Here is a 19584-nt window from a genome sequence, read left to right as displayed (position 1 = left end):
CAGAAAGACTGACGCGGTGAACTTGTCCACATGCTTGCTCGGCGCGGTCATTATCAGCGCGTTTTATCACTTTTTTTCCTCCACAGCTGGTGCTCTCGTGTTGCTTTAATGTCAAGACGTGATGTCAGCGTGCTGCTGTGAATGGTAATGATCTCATGGAGCCACTGAACCCATAAAAATGCCACCAGTGGAGTTTTTATGACACGATAAGCATGTTTTTTTTGTATTTGTGGAATATTATTAGCTTAGCTATATGACAAAGTGCATTTATATATACAGTCTACTGCAATTTAAATCAAGTGAAAGGGCATGATGTAAGATCGTAGAAACTGTGGATTCCATTTTCAGCCCCTTCTTGGGTCGCCCCGAGCGCCAATTGCCAATCCATCTTCGATATTGCACAGGGAACTTATTTACGAAACAGAATTTCACCCTCCATTGCGCTATTTATACGTCAGACCACCCCCGCAGTCAGCAAAGATGCCAACCTAGAGAAATTAACTTCCAGAACAATTTGTCCGAATCATTTACATTTTGTCAAGAACATTTCCGCGGAACAGTTATTGCAGTGTATGATGGAATGGGATTTTATAAAAATTGAATGCTGTTCAGTTGCACAGAATAATCATGACTCGATAACCAGAATCGTTCATAAATTCTGACTTTTAGCTTTTTCTTTCTTACAAATTTACACGGGCTCCAGAGTAAGTTGTATGCCACCATCTAGTGGTCAAGAATAGAATTGCAGTACACCCAGTATACGGAAGATGAGTTTTAGAACAACACTGGGGTTATTCACTGCACAAAAAAAACATTTCAGCAAAACGGCGAGATTACACTTTCTTGTATTTGCATAATTCTCAAAAGACGCCTCTTTCAAATATACTTCTGGTCCCATCGACAGTTGAGTGTGTAAACTAAGGAAGTACATTGGAATCCACTGCCGTTTTTTTGCCATGATTATTTCCCTGCTGTTGCCCCCGGGCCAAATGACACGCAGGCTTTGAATCAAAAGCGGCTAACAAAAGACGACATTGAGATTTTTTTTCCATTGCTTCACAGTAACAAGCCAGATTCGTGTAATTTTAGCAAGGTTCCTAACTTACTCGGTAATGGCCGTTAAAGTCGGCGTAATTGATGCGTGAGATCATCAGAAACCGATAAACACGTTTTGAGAAGCTGCGGCGAAGCTTGTTTTCTGTGCGTATGCTTGAAAAACACGAGACGCCTTTTGTAAATTACCGTTAAAAGTATTTGAGGGTTATTTTTTCTTGAAGGTTGTCTCACCATGTCCACTCATGCAATGTATTCAAACGTGGATTTGTTCGGGTGGGTCTTTGTTTACGGCCTGACAAATACAAACATCTGAGGCAATCGTGCATGCAAACACAAAATATATATTTAACCATAAACATTGTATGGATGACACCTTAAAAATGTACCGGTAATTACTTTGACCGTCAAATCTGCTTGAGCCACAATGACAAAAAAAAAACAACGCGAGCGATTATACAGCCCTCCACAAGAGGGCGCGATTTCCCTAAAGAAACTCAAATGAATGTGTTGTGCGCTTGACTTTCGTTTGGAGCTATTTCCAAGTGTCCCTTTTCACGAATGGGGTTACCTCCAAAGTCAACAGGATGCCTGCTGTCATTCCAAGCCCACCCGAGGGGTGTCGGCGCTGTCCGGTTTAGCCTGCAGAAGTCCAGTTAAGAGCTCGTAGGTGACAAACACCACCAGGTTGACGGGGAAAGCGCGTAGGCAGTTGATGCCCAGACTCCGGAAAAAGACGCCCGCTCCCTCTGTGCGCGCGGTCTCCGCGATGCAGTGGATCAACCCCCTGTATCGCCGCGTCTCCCGTGAGCCGTCCACCTGCAGGCGGGCCTTAATCACGTCCATCGGCGTGCTCATGGACCACGCCACCGTTCCCGCAAAGCCCCCGGCCAACATCACTGCGCCCCAGGCTAGAAGACAAGACAAACTTTATTGCGGTCAAGCTAGCGCTGGGTGAAAAACCTAGTTTTTACGGGAAAAAAATCTGTCATCGAGTGTCGCCCTTCACCTGGCTTCTCCGTTCTGCTCCCGCTCAGCAATTCGCAAACGGTGTTGTAGGTCAGAAAGTACATGCCGAACCCAGGGCCGTCCCTCAGCGCCAGTGGCAGGGCTCCCCGGTACAGCCCCCGCGGGCCTTCCGCCTTGAGGATGCTCAGCAGACAATGGACCGGTCCGCGGTACTTGGGTTTGCTCCCTTGCCGCATCGACTCTGTCTGACACTGGAGGCGCACTTTGACCATGTCACCGGGTGCTACAAACAACACCTTGGCAAGAAAAGCGAAGCACGCGTGTCACTTTAGAATATTATTATTATTACTATCCATTCGTTAATTTTCTGTAGCCTGTTTGACGTAGATGATGGCACAGATGCGGAATGCGTAATAGAAAATGGGAGGATGGACTAAGATGAAACAGTCAACAGTGACGAGTATGTAGCTTCCAAGCTATGCTAAAGTCTTGTGCGGTGTTGCATATGATGGCGATTTGTTTGTTTGTTTTTTGGGTACCTGCGTCATTCCGCCAACCAGTCCTGAAAGGAAGATCTCCGGCTTGGTACTGGGGACGTGGACGGTCCCTCGCGCCTGCTTCAGACACTGCAGACAGTTTCGGTAGATCCCGAACGCCACCGACGAGGTGATGGAGATGGTTGTCATCGGCAGCGCCATGCCTTTGAAGAAGCCGTGCACCTGATGTCGTCATGGAAAATATTGTACATCGGTATGTTTATTTTTTAAATATATTTTAAAGTATTTTTATCCTTTTCATGCACCCTGTAACTTGATAACATGATAAGCTGTCCGATGGAGTAACCGCCCTCCCTGAAAGGATTAAAGTTTGATCTCTTTTTGCAGATTTTCACTTGTTGTGAATTGGTCTGGAACGTGACAATGTGGCCCCACTGCAAGCGGACCAACAGTAATTTCCTCCATCTGCACGAAAATCGTAAGGCCTCTTCCTTGTCTTGTCTTATCCCTCTACAAGCATTAATAGAAATGCTCATGTAGAATTTGCGTAAACCTGCAAAATATCTGATGCCGCTAGGTCGCCTCTTTTTTTTTTTTTTTTTGACAGCGCCCCGTTTTCGCCAATTCAAAGAAAAAGCAAATGGCCCTATAAGGCAAGCACAGTATGGATTTAGGGGGTAAAAAAAAAACCCCCGGGGGGCAACATTCCTGCTATAAGGCAGAAGACACCACCACATTCCATCTACAGGTGTGCCATAATAGAGGAAGGGCTAGGGGAGGGGTAAAACAGAATTGTAATGGAAACCAATGTAAAAAAAATCAAACCCCAAGACAAAACGTGAATTAAATCAAGCGCAATAAAAATGACCAGCTCAAACTTCAATTCAGAGTCATCTAATCCATTTTAATCAAAACTGTTTGATGCCATTGCAACACCCACTCTCATCGAAATACTGTCATATTTCGGATTGTGTTCCAAATGAAGAGGCCATGCGCATATATTCTCACCCCTTCTCTTGAAAACGTGGTGGCGATACATTGCCATATTCCCGTAAACTGTCTTTGGGTTTGGATCCGGACCTGGAGAATAGAAGTAGATGAGTGCTGAGTTTTTACATGGAGTTTCCAATCATATTTGCAAATTAAAAAAAATAAAAATTGAAACCAGGCACCTTCACGGTGTCCAGAGGGTATCCCACAGCCAGGCCACAGGCCCCTGCGCAAAGAAAGGAAAGCAAGTACACACACACACACACACACACACGATTCACTCTTCTAACTCGGCAACTTTTATTCTCTCACCCTTACTTCTTTTGTTAGGGAACATCGCAACTTTATTCTTGGAACTTAGTGATGTTTTTCTTATAACGTCACTTCATTCTCATAACTTGACAACTTTCAACAACTTCATAACTGCAAAACCGCTGCTGGGATTTGCTTGCGAGTTAATCCTTTTCAGGATTTATTACATCACATTATTACATGTATTTTTAAAACTCACTCACGTTTTGTCACATTGGATTAAAGTACACTACGTGAAGAATTACAGTTACTCTCTTGTGAATGTGAAGGGCACCTCAGTGGCTAGCTACGCCCCTAAAGAATTTACTACGGAAGCCGTACGGTTCAGTTTACAACTTGGTTTATAACCGGTTTGCTGGGTATGTTCCCTATGAAGAATGAGAGAATACACGTAGCGAGAGTGAGTGGCTATCCGTTGTTTATCACTTGCATGTTCATTGATATCTACCTTTAGCCCGTAAGATGTCGGTATTAGTACAAACAGACAAATACCATCAAAAAAATGTAGTTGCCGCAATGTTGTTTTCAGCTGTTACCTGCCAACGAGCCGGAGACGAAATCGGCGACGTGCATCCTAAAAGCATGTAAATAGAAGCCCGCGTGAAATTATGTCGGAGCATATGGCCATTCTCCTTGTCACGGGCGCTGCTGTTGCCTCGCACTGCATTCGCTGACTTCCTTACACGCCTAACTGTTATGTAACGTCCTCGGGATGAAGAGCGAAAAGAGAGTCGTTCATGACAAATCGATAAATAAAACGAGAGAGGCTGTCAGTGGCGGTGAGCCAAACGTCATCACAATTTCCCGCTTTGAGCGCAGGCCAAAGAAATTGCTAGTCATTTAAAGTGTTTTCTCGAGACGTTTCACATATGTAAATCCCCACGTGACATTATTTAAGACCACTCCCCTTCCCTTCCTCCGGGTTGGTCGATGGCAGGCGTGAAGGGTGTACACAACAAAATGACACCGTTAACCATTCGCTGATTGGTCAACCACACCGGTCTGTTATTTCCGGTTACGATCTGAAAACTGCATCCTATTAAAAAAAAGTTGACAGATGATTTTGTGGAGTATTATGACACACAGCGACTGCCGCGTGTATTTTTTCGGAATCTAGATAAACGTTGCTCGTGCCGTGATGCTGTTGAGAGCCATGAGCCATTTCCCGGCATTAGCCAATCGCAGGCGAGAACAGCCGATACGCTCAGGTGTTGACCTCATTCGAGCCCTTTTAATGGTCAGGCACCCACCAAAACCCGCCTTCAAAACCCGCATTCAAACCTTTGGAGCCCCTCCCCAACACTCCCCACGTTAGCCAATCATGGGACATAAACATTGGTACAAGCAGGTGTTGGCTCCATTCCCGACCTCGGATTGGTCAAAAAGCTGCCAAACCCCTCCCCCGTGAGTTGACTTCCTATGACGCCCACTGCTCCAAGACAACTTCTATGAAGCAAGCACACAAAGCTGTCAAGCGCGCTTCCGTGAGGACAAAAGGTCACGCGGTGCTTGCATTAGCATAAAGATTTACAAATTAGTAGCCAAACGTGACACGCAAGCCAACAGGGAGGGAAGGAAGAGTCTCGCCAAGTGCTCGCTTAAGCGTTAGTTAATCAAACAGATTAAAGCCGTCAGTACGCGCCTGGGCGTCAAGGAAATCGATTAAGTTGTTGTGGAAAAGAAGCGAGATTAACGTGTTTTGCGTAGAGTGGGGAATCATTCAAACGCAGCCAGGTGACTCGGTGTTGAGCGGTGATGGACTTTGTGGCTGGCTGCATCGGCGGTAAGTGCGGGTCCCCCCCTCCCATCCTTTCCCGTTTGATAAGTGATGCAACTCTGCGTTCTGATTACGACTAAATGCAAATTTAAAGTAGATCCGCGGGCACGATGGAGCGCATCGAGATCGCTCTTGAGCCGTCACTCCAGAGTCTGCACAGTGGAGCTCCGTGCAGGTTTTTAGATTAAAAATCACGATAGCAACGCCAATCTTAGTTTCATGCACTTCTGGGTGGTTTGTGGATGGTCATGGGACACTGAAGGTCCGTGAAATGTCTGCTGGAATGGAACATTACTGGTGTTTGGCAAGACGCTCATTTGAACAATTCAACCAGTCTTGATTTAAGCAGCCACGCCTACATTTTGATTGCCAAAAAATAGGGTCAAAATATGAGAATGTTTTTTGCGAAAATCAAGGCTGATCACAAGGGAGAGGTGAAAAAAGAGGGGGAAAAAAGTAGCAATTTAATGTAAATTCAGAATTTTACAAGAAAAAAATTGTTTAGATATGATGTAATTTTAGGTTGCTAGTTATGAGAATAGAAATCCTCATTTTACAAAATAGATTTGGAATATCAAGTGCAAATGACTAATATTGTAGAAAGAGAAAAAAAATCTATCGTGTAAACATTGTAAAATTTTTTTTCCTCTTAACTCCGCCACTTCATATCATATCATTCAGACTTGGCTTGTGCCTTTGACATTCTTTGTGACATCACTTTAAACTCATAACTTTGCAACATTATTCTTGTACTGTAACTTCGATTTAATCTAATGTCGCAATATTGTCGTAACCTTGGGTTTCCTACATTCCCTCTTCTTACTCAACAGTGTTATTTTTTTCTTTTAACATCACTTCCTTATCTCACAAGTTTTTTTGGGGGGGGGGGGATTTGTGTCTTTACTTTTGACTAGAGATTGTCATTGCAATCATGAGCTGTTGGGCCACCATTACATGGCAAACAAGGATAACGAATGACGTTTCGTGAAGGTTAAGGCCTCCTTAAGCCCGTGTTGTTCCGCTTGAGGTGCGACCAAAATGAGCAGTTGAGCTTGTCAGCCTCCGGCGGGTGTGTGAAGTTTCCACACACATGACACGGATGATAGGAAGGGGTATGCACACACCCCTATGCTGACCAATGGCAGGCTTTGTCGACAGTACACTGCTGGGGCACGTGCTTGCCAACATTCTCATGTACCGGTAACTTAGTTGCGGTGGGCCAAAAACAACATCGGCTATAAATTTGGCCTTTTTTTGTGTTTGTTTGTTGGTTTGTTTGTTTTAAACGGTGAATGTTCAACCAAATTATCATATTGAATTGCTAGCTTAATGCTAACATTGAATATGAAACGCCATAGGCTGGCTACAAGAAACTAGCATATAGGTGTCATGGTAGTTCTAAAACTTCAAACTGTTACTTAAACACACAGGGAGCCTCTGTCGTGTACTGTATTTTTAAAACGCGTTGTTTTTTTATTTATTTAGGTGACCTTTCTTGTGTCCGTGACGCGCACGCTAGTAGTGGTTGATTGAGATCAATGGCCGGCGTCATTTGAGTCAACACGCACACACATTTGTGTTCTTTTCCTGGCGCTCTCTTTACAAACGGGTCATGTGGTCAAGCGGGTGCTTATGTGGGGATTAGCTTTCAGACGTTTGTTTACAACCGAGGACGGCAACCGCCGCAGGTTTTCAATGCAAACCGCCCTTCGTGTCTTTCGAGTGTAAAGTTTTAAGATTGGTGTCCATCCTAATCCGTTTCAGGGACAGCGGTTACAACAGTGGACAGCCTAGCAGGTTATCAGGTTGCAGGTTAGCTTTATTGGTGTATGAAATGTTTTTATTACTTGACCGGTCTTTGTCCTTGAGTTACCTTTCAGTCACCCATGGGAATAGAATGTCACGCCCTATTTTGTTTGCTGTGAAGGTGCTCGCGTACTGGTTGCAGACTCATTGAGGATGAAAAAAAAAAATGAGAAAAATAGTCCAAATGTGACCTGAAGTGAATGCAGCATACTTGGTATCCGACATTTGCCAATGCTCAGATTTTTTTGAGGGGAATCTGTTTTCAATTGTTGGCAGGAAAAACCTCTCTTTGTTTTCAGGCCTCGCTTTGCAACATACCAGCCGCGCTCGGTGTCGAGTCGACAAGATTGACGGTGTGTATCGCGCTGGAACAAATCCACATATTTTGAATGCCTCGTTTGTGGTTTGTCCTCAGGTGCTGCTGGAGTTTTAGTTGGTCACCCATTTGACACAGTGAAGGTAGGAAAGAACACTTTAACACTGATTTACACATCTGGGGTGGCGGGGGAGGGGGAATGTTTGTACTCTTCGGTTGATGGAAAAAAACGAAATCCACAAAGGTCACTGAAATAGGTTAAATTGTGTTTCAACAGAATCTTTAAAAGGAAGAAAAAAAATGTGGCTTGTACAGCCGCGAAATATTGAGACAATTTTGATATTTTTGAGATTTTATTGTACCCTGCACAGATTCAAGCCACTTGCCTGTGCCTGATGAAGCAAAGCGGCCCCAGAACATACGCAAGCGTCCTCCGAGCTTCACGGTAGGGCCAGTGTTCATTTTCCCTCCATTTGTAGTTGTTTTGACTTTTTATTCAGCTTCAAGTGATTTCAGTGACCATTGTTGGGGTTTTCTTTCGTGAACGGAAGTGTACAAACGAGCGTAGTGCGTGCACGCAGCCAAACGGCCTGACATGCCACCTGACTGACGCAGGAAATGGCGGGTGTGGCTACAAAACGCGGTTGTGTGTGTGTTTTTTTTCCCCCGCCGCAGGTCAGATTGCAGGTCCAGAATGCTAGTAAGCCGCTGTACCGCGGCACCTTTCACTGCTTCCAATCAATCATACGCCAGGAGTCGGTACGTATTGACGACACCCCCTTACTCATTGACGCGAAATACCGCAAGAGTCGTATTGAAACGCTTCCTTCGTGCCTCCTTCCAGATGTTTGGTTTGTACAAAGGCATCGGCTCCCCCATGATGGGCCTGACCTTCATCAACGCCATCGTGTTCGGCGTGCAGGGCAACGCCATGCGCATGCTGGGCCGGGACACGCCCACCAACCAGTTCTTGGCCGGGGCGGCGGCGGGCGCCATACAGTGCGTCATCTGCTGCCCGATGGAGCTGGCAAAGACGCGCATGCAGATGCAGGGCTCGGGTGAGAAAAAGTCCTCCCGGAAGATGTACAAGAACTCTGCGGACTGCCTGTTGCGCATCTATCGCCGCGAGGGCGTGCGGGGCATCAACAGGGGCATGGTGACCACCTTTGTCCGCGAGACGCCGGGTTTCGGGATCTACTTCCTGGCGTACGACGTGCTGACGAGGCGGCTGGGCTGCGAGCCCGACGCCCGCTACCTGATCCCCAAGCTGCTGTTCGCCGGCGGTTTGGCGGGCATGGCCTCGTGGCTCTCCACCTACCCGGTGGACGTGATCAAGTCGCGGCTGCAGGCGGACGGCGTGGGCGGCGTCAACCGCTACGCCGGCATCGCCGACTGCGTGCGGCAGAGCGTGCGCAAGGAGGGCTACTTGGTGTTCACGCGGGGGCTCACCTCCACGCTGCTCCGCGCTTTTCCCGTCAACGCCGCCACTTTCGCCACCGTCGCGCTGGTGCTCATGTACGCGCGGGGGCCCGGGCAGGGCGCCGGCGACGGGGAGGCGGCGCTCCAGCACCCTCAAGGTCAGGCTCAAGCCCAGACTTCCGGCCTGTGAGTACGCTTCTCCGTTCCGTCTACTGATGACACTTTACAGCCGAAGTCCCGATCGCTTAATCACGACGATCGTCGGCTACTTTTTTAACTTCCTCGAGCCCAACCTTTATTTGCTTCGCAGTTGTTCAAACTTGTCGAGCAGCAACCACTTGCACGTATGATGTTGCGATATGCACTTGTTGGTGTGTATTTATATGAGGCATGGATGAAGGAAAATAAAATCGGGAGAATAGTTAAATATCCTCCCCCAGAAAATGTCATTGAGATGACAAGTCATTTTCCTCCTCCAAAATACTTTTTAATTGTCATCATATTGCACCTTATTTTCTTGATGCGACTGTATTTTCAATACTTTTTTTTTTTTTTGCTACCCAGAATATTACATTTTATCCTTGTAAATGTATTGAAATTATTCTGGCATCATCGATTTTTTTTTTTTTTTTCCAATATTGATTTGATTGACACCCGGGACCAAAAGCGCTTTAGAAATGCACAACAAAGATATGAGGTGGCGGAGTGTGGAGGGAACATTAACCAAAATACGGAGGGAATATTTATAACTGGCGTGTTTATAACATTTTTTGATGGGGAGGTTTGTGCGTACAAGGTTTTTACTTCTGAGGAATGTATTGTATTTCCGATCCAGAACTGCACGGTGCTGTACTATAATGACACCTATTTATGTTTTGGAAAGTGTGCAAAATAATATTCTCTCCCGTGATGCTTTTACAATCCGGAATGCTGGATTTGTCGCTAGGAAGAAACAAAATAAGTCAAGCTATGCAATCAGCTGGGCATCATTTTTTTATTTTTATTTTTTTTATGGTGAACCCTCTCTGAAGCACAAAGAATAACTTTTTTTTTTTTCTCTGATACACTTGAAAAAATACAAAGGAGTATTCGGGCCATGCAGAAAAGAGGTTGGATATGATAATTTAGGAGGGGGGGGGGGGGGAAATACGTATTTTCTGAGATTCGTAGATGCATATTGCAGGGAAATGGTTCATATTTGGGGATTTTAAAAATTCATTTCACATTTTTAGTCTTTCAAGGAAAAACAAAAGATGTTCAGAACGCTGTTGTGTAGTTTTATTACAGATTAAAATGAATGAAGACTTCATTTTAATGTGAACTCTTTGCCCCAAAAAATGCAACAAAATGCCTCAACAACTTTTTTTAATCCTTTCAGTGTAGCTCTATTACTCCTTGATTTGCAAAGCTGTTGAATAAGAACTTGATCTCGTAGTAGCCACGCGACTGTTTTGGTAGCTTGAGAGTATCTGCTTTATTTTGCCTTACTTTTTACACAAACTGACATCATGTGACGGAAGAATTGTTTTGGAGATGGTTTCTATTGTACAAAGAATATGTATATGCAACGTATAGAGTTTTTTTTCTCCGTCTCGTGAACTTACAAGTCTGCAATTTGAATATTTTATTTGTCACGTGGTTGACTGTGACAGTTCAACGTGAAAGATGTAGACATGATAATGTATGCATTTTGTTGTGGCAATAATCATCTGCATAGTGAGGTCAATAAATTGTTATTTTTAATACAGTCATTCCATGTCTAAAATGAGAAACTTCCTTCCCAATTTTATTTTGTTTGATGTGCATGTCTACCAAATCTACTTAAAGGGGGAGTTTGATGAAACACCATTCCTGAGGAAGAACAACCTGAGATGGAGAGGGCGTATCACAGGTACATTTATCACCTTTCACTTTTAATTCAAATGTACCCCCCCACCCCCCGCACACACACACACACACAAAAGGGTGTAATAGTAACACGACTACAAATGAGGAATTTTTCCAACATAAGCAGCCGTCGCAAATGTCAGTTTAGTTTCCAGTGCTAATGCTAGCTTAGCATTGCGACTACCAAAACTACGCACTTTTATAAGTGCATGCTGCTATGAATGGACACGTTTTCCACTTTGGCACTATGTTCAAGTACAGTTTTTACTTTCTCATCTGGTGAGGTTTTTTTGTTTTGTTTTTAAGTGGGGGGTTGCCTTTCCATCTGGACTTGTGACATCTCTTGCTTAACAACCAAGAAAGAAAATCCGTTCAACTCATGATTTTATTAGACATCCCCACAAAAAAAAAAAAAAAAAAAAAAAAATGCATGAACTGATTTTACCGCAGCGGATTCCAACATGTTATGATTGCATCACTCCATGTACAGCCACTAAGATTCAGGTAAGCCGTCAGTTTTTGACATGAAGTCACTTTTTGTGCGCTTTATCAACAGGAAGAGGACCTGTGGCAATGCATTTGCAATTAAAGTCCGTGCAAGGTGTTCATGATACCAAATTGTACAAACTTTATTTCCCCAGCCACCTAATGGATGGACGAGTCTTTATTTCTTTGAAGTCTGGAGACGCTCGCTCACATTCTCCCAGTTGATGACGTTCCATATGGCCTTCACGTAGTCAGGCCGGACGTTTTTGTACTGCAGGTAGTAGGCGTGCTCCCAGACGTCGATGCCCAGGAGAGGGATGAGGCCTGGGGGGTGAGAGTTCGGAAGGAGTGAAGCATTCGGGAAGAGACACTCAAGGAAAACAGAGTGAGACAAGACTGACCTGTGGTCCCTTGCAGAGGATCCTGGTTGGCGCAAGCTGCGATGCAAAGTCTTCCGCCTTGTTTGTCGTAGCCCAGCCAGGACCAGCCCGAGCCTTGTACTGCCACCGCGGCGGCAGACATCCTTTCCTTCATGCTCTGGAAGGAGCCAAAGTCCCGCTTGATGGCCTCCATGAGCTCCCCTAACAAACAATGCCGCTTAGCATCATGCGTTTTGATTCAGTGTTGGGGGATGACTCGCCACTCGGGCTCACAAATGTTTTCCGAAGACTAAAAGGGAAGGGCAATGTATGCTACTTGGCTAATGTTACCTTGTGGCTCTCCACCAGCATTGGGAGAGAGATTAGTCCAGAAGATGGTGTGGTTAATGTGACCTCCTCCATTGAACTTAAGAGCAGGCTGAAGGGCGACCTGCACAGTCACGTCTCCTAAAACACACCACGACCAAAAAAGGGTGTAGAATGAATCATTCTAATTTGCTACTTGTCGTTGATTCATCAGCGCGTTCGCTAACCCTTCGCAAGCGCCTCCTTATACTTCTCCTCTGTCACGTTGAGGTTGTTGACGTAGGTGGCGTGATGCTTGCTGTGGTGCAGCTGCATGATCTCCGCGTTGATGTGTGGCTCCAGGGCGCCATAGTCGTATGTCAGGTCAGGAAGCGTGTGCTTCTGTCTGTGCGCCTGCTGCACGGCTTGACTCAAACTAGCAGTGCACCTGAAACTCACACAGTGACACATTTGCCTTCATTAGGGTCACTGTTGAGATACGATGTGATTTGTTTTAAGTGGGATTTAATGCCATGTCTAGAAAAATTCAGTCCACGTGTTTATGAAGCAAATTATATCAAAAGTTGAAGTGATAAACCACTGTTTGCATTATAGTTGCAACTCGATTTATGACTGACTGACCTATGTTTACGTCACACTTGTTTGGTAACCATCTAAGACAGAGTAAAGAAATGTGATGTTTCGGTTTGCTGACATGCCTTGGCTTAAAAATAAATAAGGGAACTGCACATTTATCGATTACAGTGCCATCATTTGGGCAACCATATTGAACTTTTTTTTTATTCAAGTCCTTCATGATGATGGGGAAAAAAGACTGATTACGAGTTAGTTTGATTGGAAAGGAATTGGCAACGTTATCCACAACAATGTTACCAGAGCACAACATTATAAGCACGGTATTTACCACTCTAGTGTGTCTTTCAAAAAGAGTGCGCAACAAAGTAACCTAGCCGGACAGCTCCTCTGCGTTAGCATGTGCAAGGTTAGCTTTGGATAAGCAGCACAGCGTTGTTGTGTCGTGGGTATTTCACGAACCCTGTAGAGCAAGTGCGCAATGAGCCACTGGCTGGTGAAGTTTTCGCTTTACCTGCGGATCTGAGCAACTCTGCAGAGCATGTTGGTGACGATGTAAGCGAGACAGAAGCGGATTCTTTTCTGAGCCTTTTCGACAACTGCCCTTGAACTCAAGTTGGGCCGGTTCAATTTGACAGCCGCGTGCGACCGTACCATTGTCAACACGCGGGGGGGGCTGTCGAAATGAAATGGGCTACAGTGAAATCAATGAAAACGTATTGAATGGATTTCGTATTTCTGAATTACATTTAAAACCTTATACATTATATTATACACACGTAACATTTTTTCATATTGTGTAGTATGTCGGAATAATAAAATGTATGTATAATGTTTTATGCCCATTTTAAATGTCACTATTTTAATAAGCGCTGCAGATAAAATAGAAAATACAAATATTGTTTGTATGAAGTAAATATTTGTAAATAGTTTGTACACTTAAAAAGGCAAAAATCTTCAAAAACGCCAGACTGATCTTCAAAGATCGTCTATCAGAGTAAAGGAATTTCTCTCTTCAAAACAAACAAATTTGGACATGAAAATTCAAATTGTGAATATGAACATTTGGACAGTTCGAAAACAATAGTTCCCATGGTATCTTAAATGAGCTAAAGTTGAAATGGTTTGAACAAGTTTTGACACATGAAAATAATTACTTAAATTGAATAAGATAAGATAAGAAAACCTTTATCTGTCCCACAATGGAGAAATTTGCAATCTACAGCAGCAAAATTTAACGAAGAAACGATGGAATACAGTCGCACAATAAACAGTTCCGAATAATACTTTAAACTTTAGCTGGTGTCCATAATGCGGAAATGTTCATTGTGTGTCACTAAATATTTGGAGAGTGATACGTCTAATTTTTTGCCCTTGCTGCGCTCTTTGTGTGACTCGGCAGGAGGTGGCCGCCATCCAACTCGCCTGCTCCATTCCGCTTGTGTCCGACCCTCGCAAAACAACATGACAGAGCTCCTCGCCTAAATATAACCTCGCCTTCGACGCCACGCCGTGAACGAATCTTTCCAGCCGAGACGCCCGGAGACCACCACCGCAAACGGGAGGTGGAGGGGGAGCTGGTAAGTGGCTTGTGAAGGCCTCTCGTTTCGTGCAGCCCGACCGTGGGCTCGTTTGAGGAGAAGGAGCGAGGGAGGGAGTCGTTTCCTTCACCGCCATTTTGTGATAACAAGGTGCCGAGAACATAGGCGATATTGGTATGATTGTTGCTTTTAAACCGGGGGGGTTGTGGAAGCCACGCGCCATAAGCCAACATAAATGCGTGTAATCGAGCAGCGGGGGCGACGCATAGTCAGCGGGCGAGCGTTAACATTAGCTTAGTATGGGTGTCGTGCTAAGTTGCTAGCTGCCACACTCGCGACGCTCCGGACGCTCTGTGCTAGCCGGTAGCTTCGCCTTCCCCTTAGCGTCCCGCTTCAACGCCGTGCTCAGCAAAAGAATGCATTTCAAAAAACATTTCGACGAGCTTAACTGCATTGTCGTGTGTTTAAATCATTTGTTTTGCTAACCGTGCCTCCCCTACCCGCAGAGTTAACAATGACCAACGAGGAGCCTTTGCCCAAAAAGGTGAGCTTATTTCACCCGAATCCGATCCTACATTCTGTTATGGCAACTGAATATTGACTGTCCTTTGTTATTTATTCTTCAAGGTTCGCCTCAGTGAATCTGATATGAAAACCTTGACCCGAGAGGAGCTGTGCACACGGTATATACACACATTTTATACACATGCATTACAGTGAACCCGCGTTTATCGCGGGGGACATGTTACTTCAGCCATGCATCAGTGATCAAAATCAGTAGACTAGAAAGGCCTCATGTCAAAAATCTTAGTTTTGCCCCCTTCCATGGCCGTGTGGTGGAATGCAATGGCTGGAAATATGGAAAGTAAACATCTGCTTCATTTCAGACATTCAGTCATATGTGTGTGTGTCTAAATTAAATGCTTAAGTACAGTCCACATGTTGATGTAAGATGAAGCAAAAAAAAAGTACTAAAGCTACAAATCGCTTGACATTTTTGTTGCAGTCTAATTTATGACAGACAGGCTCACGTTTACACTTTTTTGATAGAATTTGGTTGGGGTCGTGAACACTTAAAATACTCCAAATGTCTTTACAAGTGAACATCCCTATTTGGGGTGGATTTTAAAAAGAGCTTTTTCACTGGATTACATCGCTGGTGGGATATCCTGTTGGTTCGAGGAACCTCGCGTCACATGTATTCTCCTGTTATTAGGTGGAAACAGCACGAGTCGTATGTGCAGGTCCTGGAGGCCAAATATGCTGAGCTTTGTTGTAAGTACACAAACTCTGTCACACTTATGTGACTCTTGATGCCAATCATACACGTGTCGATGATGGCTGAGGGTTAGTTTCCTGACACCTTTACTTTCTTCTCTCCGGGACCGCTAGCCAATGATGTACCAGGCCTGAAGGAATCCGAGGAGAAACTCAAGCAGCAGCAGCAGGACTCTGCCCGCAGGGAGAACATCTTGGTCATGCGGCTTGCCACCAAGGAGCAGGAGTGCACAGTACGTAAATCTTTCTGTTCTTATCGATGGCAACATTATAGGCGTAAGTGGAGTGGATAAGATGAGCGATGGTGATTGTGTTTTTTTTGCCTGTGGATAATTTTTGGGTGTCATCAGTTAAAGCAGCGTCATTGGCCACATGTCTCCCTTGCAACCCAGTAAGCGTTTTGTTTCTCCCCTTAGACGCACATCCAGTACCTGAAGCAAGCCCAGCAGCCCAGCGCGGCCCAACTGCGCTCATCCATGGTGGACCCGGCCATCAACTTGTTTTTCCTCAAAATGAAGACTGAACTGGAACAGACTAAAGACAAACTGGAGCAGGCCCAAAATGAACTGAGTGCCTGGAAATTTACACCTGATAGGTAACGACAATCGAAATAACACCCCCCCTCCCAAAACCGCCACCTCCCCCAATAGAAGTCAAGACTTCTGCACGCCCCCACCACTCTCACTGCAGCAACCACGGTGGGGGGAGGGAAACTGACTAAAACCAGTCAAACTACCAAACCAAAAAAAAAAACATTGGTGATTTTGATCTGTGCTGCGCCAGCTGCAGGCCATTAACTTCATTAAAAAAAAAGAAAAGGGGGGAAAAAAGACAGTATGGTCAGGTGAGACTTGTGTCCCACCCCGTCCCACCCCTCTCATCGGCATCACGGGGCCTGAGGAGTCTGGACTATTCCTGAAGACTTGTCCCTTTACCACCCGGATATGGCCACCCCATCCGCCTCCTCAGCTCAAAGCAGACAGTCGACAGCTTAAAATAGGGGGGGCGGCTAGCTGAAAAAGCGCAATTGGAAGCCTTTAAAGACAATTGTCGTACTCGTCTAAACTGTGGAACAGGCCCACGCGTGTACCTGAGAAGCGTACTGACTTGTGGGACAGTCTAGATACCGCAGCAGCGCGAGTTTAAAAGTAAGACTTAAAACTGTGGGCGGAGCCACGACCTCGCCCCGCAATGTACTTTTGGGATCGAGGCGCGAGGGTCCACTGTCCCCCTCCCCCATTTCCCTACCCTCTCATTCATGGTACGTAGTGTGTTTCCATGTTTTCTGTTTGTTGCTATTTTTGTGACTTGTTTTCTGACCGTCGGGCTCGTTGGCGCGCGCCGTCGACGTCGAGCGGCGTGTTTTCTGAACACCGAGGCGAAAGCCCGCCAGTACAAGCTGTCAATGCAAAATGTTCTTTCAAGCTGATGATGATGTACCCGCTTGTATTTGTGTGTTGACTCGAGCTCATGATCCTTCTCTCTCGCAGCTATTTTGTGCCCCCACCTCCCCCTCCCGTGAATTAACGTTCTTATTCAGTGACATAACCTACAGTGCCTTTCGGGTTTGAAACCCCACGTCCTCAATTAAGCGCTGTGAGTTGCTAAAGGTCCAGGGACGGAAACATCCATTGTTTTCAGCTGCATTGAGAGTCACTTGGTTCCTCAGGAATGCAGATTAATTTTTTTAAAAACAATAATATATTGAAATGTCTGTGGTGCAAGATTCATATTGTACAACCAACAGGACTGTTGTAGCATTGTTTTGGCTCTTTTGACTGTTTTGTGCTATGTTCAAAGCCATGACCTCACAAAGCCGCCCCTCAGTAATCTTTTTAAACTCGTAGTGTTCCAATTGCCCCCCCCCCCTTTTTTTTTTTCTGGGACCGTATGGCCAATATGACGGAGCCAAATTGTGCTCGTGTTGAATTCCGAATGTACTGAGGGGACTCCCATTTCATCACATTTCATCCAAGTGTGTACCGGCTTGCATCTGTTTACTCTTAAGAGTCTTTTCATTTACATAGGCTTTGTTTTATTTGTGTCCAAAAGTGTTTTTTAATTTTTTTTATTTCCCCCCCGAAATGACCAGTTTCTCTCCACTTTCTCTTTGTTGATACAATTTAATGGTCGTTTTGAATGTTGTCGCTGGGATGCCTCGGCCTCGCCATGTTTTTTTTGTCTCCTGGTTCCTCATGTGATGTCAGCCTTGTTTCCCTTGCAGCCAGACGGGCAAGAAGCTGATGGCCAAGTGTCGGATGCTGATCCAGGAAAACCAGGAGCTGGGGAAGCAGCAGTCGCAGGGGCGCATCGCCCAGCTGGAGGCCGAGCTGGCGCTGCAGAAGAAGTACAGCGAGGAACTGAAGAGCAGCCAAGATGGTGAGAACGTGACAAAAGGACAATCGCTCTCCAGTAGTTTTTAGAATCTTATTTTGAAATGTTTCGTGATGGACAAAAAAAAAACAATTAAGTAATGTCACCTGAGAGATGAATGTATTCGCCAACCTTTTTGAAACTGATTTTGACTAGTTCGGTCGGATATTCATTGCCGGTTAATTTTGACATCTCTCAACATGACCGCCATTTTAAGATGGCAGACAAACTATTAAGTGAAGTGAAACAAGGAGGCGTTTTCCTGCTCATCATCGTCCATCACTGCTATGAGCCCTTTGTGCTATTGACGTTGTGATGCCGGTTGACCCCCCCCCCCCCCACCCCCATAGAGCTGAATGACTTCATCATCCAGCTGGATGAGGAGGTGGAAGGCATGCAGAGCACCATCCTTGTGCTTCAGCAGCAACTCAAGGACACCCGGCAGCAGCTCACCCAGCCTCCTCAGGGGGTCTCCGCGGGGCCCAGCAGGGCGTCAGCCGCCGCCGAGCCGGCCACTCAGCCCGAGTCGGCCGCCGCCCCCTCAGACCCCGCCGCCAAAGACTTCGGGAGGGTGTCCAACGGGCCCAGCAAGGGGGCCCCTTCCCAGAAAGGCGGCAGCCTGTACCGGGAGGTCAGCAGTACCGATGAAGACTTTGCCATGTCACCCATGGCGTCCAGCCCCGGAGAAGCCGAGACCAAACTGTCCAACCACTCGGAGGAGGTGTCGGGGAGCCACGGCGGCCGGGCGGGGGCGCCCGTTGCTTTGAGCGCAGGGTACGAGAGCGTGGACTCTCCGACGGGCAGCGAGACCTCATTGACTCAGCACTCGAATGACACGGACTCCACCACTGACCCCCACGAGGACAAGGCTGCTGCCCAGGTCACCAAGGGCACCAGGACTTCACGGCATGCTCAAAACGGCCTGGACTCCACCACAAGCGACGGCGCCGTTTTGTAATGTACCCTTGGAGGGGGTCTCTTTTCTTTTTTCCTGTCCCCCCCACCCCTTCTTCTATTTTTTTTTAAAATACAGAACACGATGACAAATGCATAGTGTGTAATGCAGAATTGCTGTCAGGCATTTTGCTTTCCTATCTTTCCCCTTTTGCTTCACATTTGGGAACATGGGAAATGGTTAATGTTAGACACAATTGAGTGGAATTTTCATTTCAGACAAAAAAACCCTCATCAACTTTAGTATGTTCCATTCTGCTGTTGATTTGAGTTGGCCACTCACATCCGCTGTTGTAATTTGTCAAGTCCAATAATTAAGCGGCATAAACATCTCACTTAAGGTCTTGACCTGTGTTCATATTTTTTATTTCAATTTTAAACTTTCATTTGAAAAAAAAGTTCAAAAGATTCTGTGAGTAGTTTCTAAGAGATGTTCATATTTGGACTCCAGTCCTTTTCATGTACTGACCAAATACCAATAAAGAATTTTAATACAAAGTAAAAGCCACTTATTAATTACTCTTGATCAATACATTGACATGAAACGCATTCATTGCTTAAAAACAGACTAGCTGCTTTATCAGAGTATTATAAAGTGTTATTTTTCCAATTAACTGGTGTTAATAGATATTTTCACGACAAAAGGCATGTGCTTGGATTTATAACG

At 45.4% G+C, this 19584-nt stretch overlaps 4 protein-coding genes across 7 annotated transcripts; 2 read left to right on the top strand and 2 right to left on the bottom strand.

Moving 5' to 3' along the window:
- Positions 1 to 1377: 1377 nt before the first annotated feature.
- slc25a47a (solute carrier family 25 member 47a) lies at positions 1378 to 4669 on the bottom strand. Of its 2 annotated transcripts, XM_052052480.1 has the most exons (6): positions 4358 to 4668; positions 3692 to 3735; positions 3528 to 3599; positions 2562 to 2741; positions 2063 to 2318; positions 1378 to 1964 (listed from the first exon to the last, which is right to left on the bottom strand). In XM_052052480.1, exons 1-6 carry the CDS (start codon positions 4392 to 4394, stop codon positions 1651 to 1653), a joined length of 903 nt encoding a protein of 300 aa, XP_051908440.1. In that variant the 5' UTR covers positions 4395 to 4668; the 3' UTR covers positions 1378 to 1650. The 2 variants fall into 2 exon arrangements, with proteins under 2 accessions (XP_051908440.1, XP_051908439.1); XM_052052479.1 differs by lacking the exon at positions 3692 to 3735 and having other exon boundaries at positions 4358 to 4669.
- LOC127592057 (mitochondrial basic amino acids transporter-like) lies at positions 2632 to 10886 on the top strand. 3 transcript variants are annotated; one of them, XM_052052477.1, is made up of 4 exons: positions 2632 to 2772; positions 7820 to 7863; positions 8396 to 8479; positions 8565 to 10886. In XM_052052477.1, exons 1-4 carry the CDS (start codon positions 2745 to 2747, stop codon positions 9327 to 9329), a joined length of 921 nt encoding a protein of 306 aa, XP_051908437.1. In that variant the 5' UTR covers positions 2632 to 2744; the 3' UTR covers positions 9330 to 10886. The 3 variants fall into 3 exon arrangements, with proteins under 3 accessions (XP_051908437.1, XP_051908438.1, XP_051908436.1); XM_052052478.1 differs by lacking the exon at positions 2632 to 2772 and adding an exon at positions 4039 to 4221; XM_052052476.1 differs by lacking the exon at positions 2632 to 2772 and adding an exon at positions 5273 to 5604.
- Positions 10887 to 11393: 507 nt separating this feature from the next.
- Positions 11394 to 13427, bottom strand: sod2 (superoxide dismutase 2, mitochondrial). Its single transcript, XM_052052484.1, has 5 exons — positions 13286 to 13427; positions 12426 to 12625; positions 12223 to 12339; positions 11914 to 12093; positions 11394 to 11836 (listed from the first exon to the last, which is right to left on the bottom strand). The coding sequence occupies exons 1-5, from the start codon at positions 13312 to 13314 to the stop codon at positions 11691 to 11693; spliced, it is 672 nt and encodes a 223-aa protein (XP_051908444.1). The 5' UTR covers positions 13315 to 13427; the 3' UTR covers positions 11394 to 11690.
- A 746-nt stretch (positions 13428 to 14173) lies between these two features.
- On the top strand, positions 14174 to 19421 carry wtap (WT1 associated protein). The gene is made up of 8 exons (XM_052052467.1): positions 14174 to 14351; positions 14819 to 14856; positions 14940 to 14995; positions 15529 to 15587; positions 15705 to 15823; positions 16007 to 16185; positions 17815 to 17969; positions 18314 to 19421. Exons 2-8 carry the CDS (start codon positions 14827 to 14829, stop codon positions 18919 to 18921), a joined length of 1206 nt encoding a protein of 401 aa, XP_051908427.1. The 5' UTR covers positions 14174 to 14351; positions 14819 to 14826; the 3' UTR covers positions 18922 to 19421.
- Positions 19422 to 19584: the final 163 nt, after the last annotated feature.

Source organism: Hippocampus zosterae, chromosome 19 (genome assembly GCF_025434085.1).
Source record: "Hippocampus zosterae strain Florida chromosome 19, ASM2543408v3, whole genome shotgun sequence".
Taxonomy (NCBI): Eukaryota; Metazoa; Chordata; class Actinopteri; order Syngnathiformes; family Syngnathidae; genus Hippocampus; species Hippocampus zosterae.
Note: the sequence above shows the minus strand (reverse complement) of the source record. Positions and strands in the feature narration are given on the sequence as shown.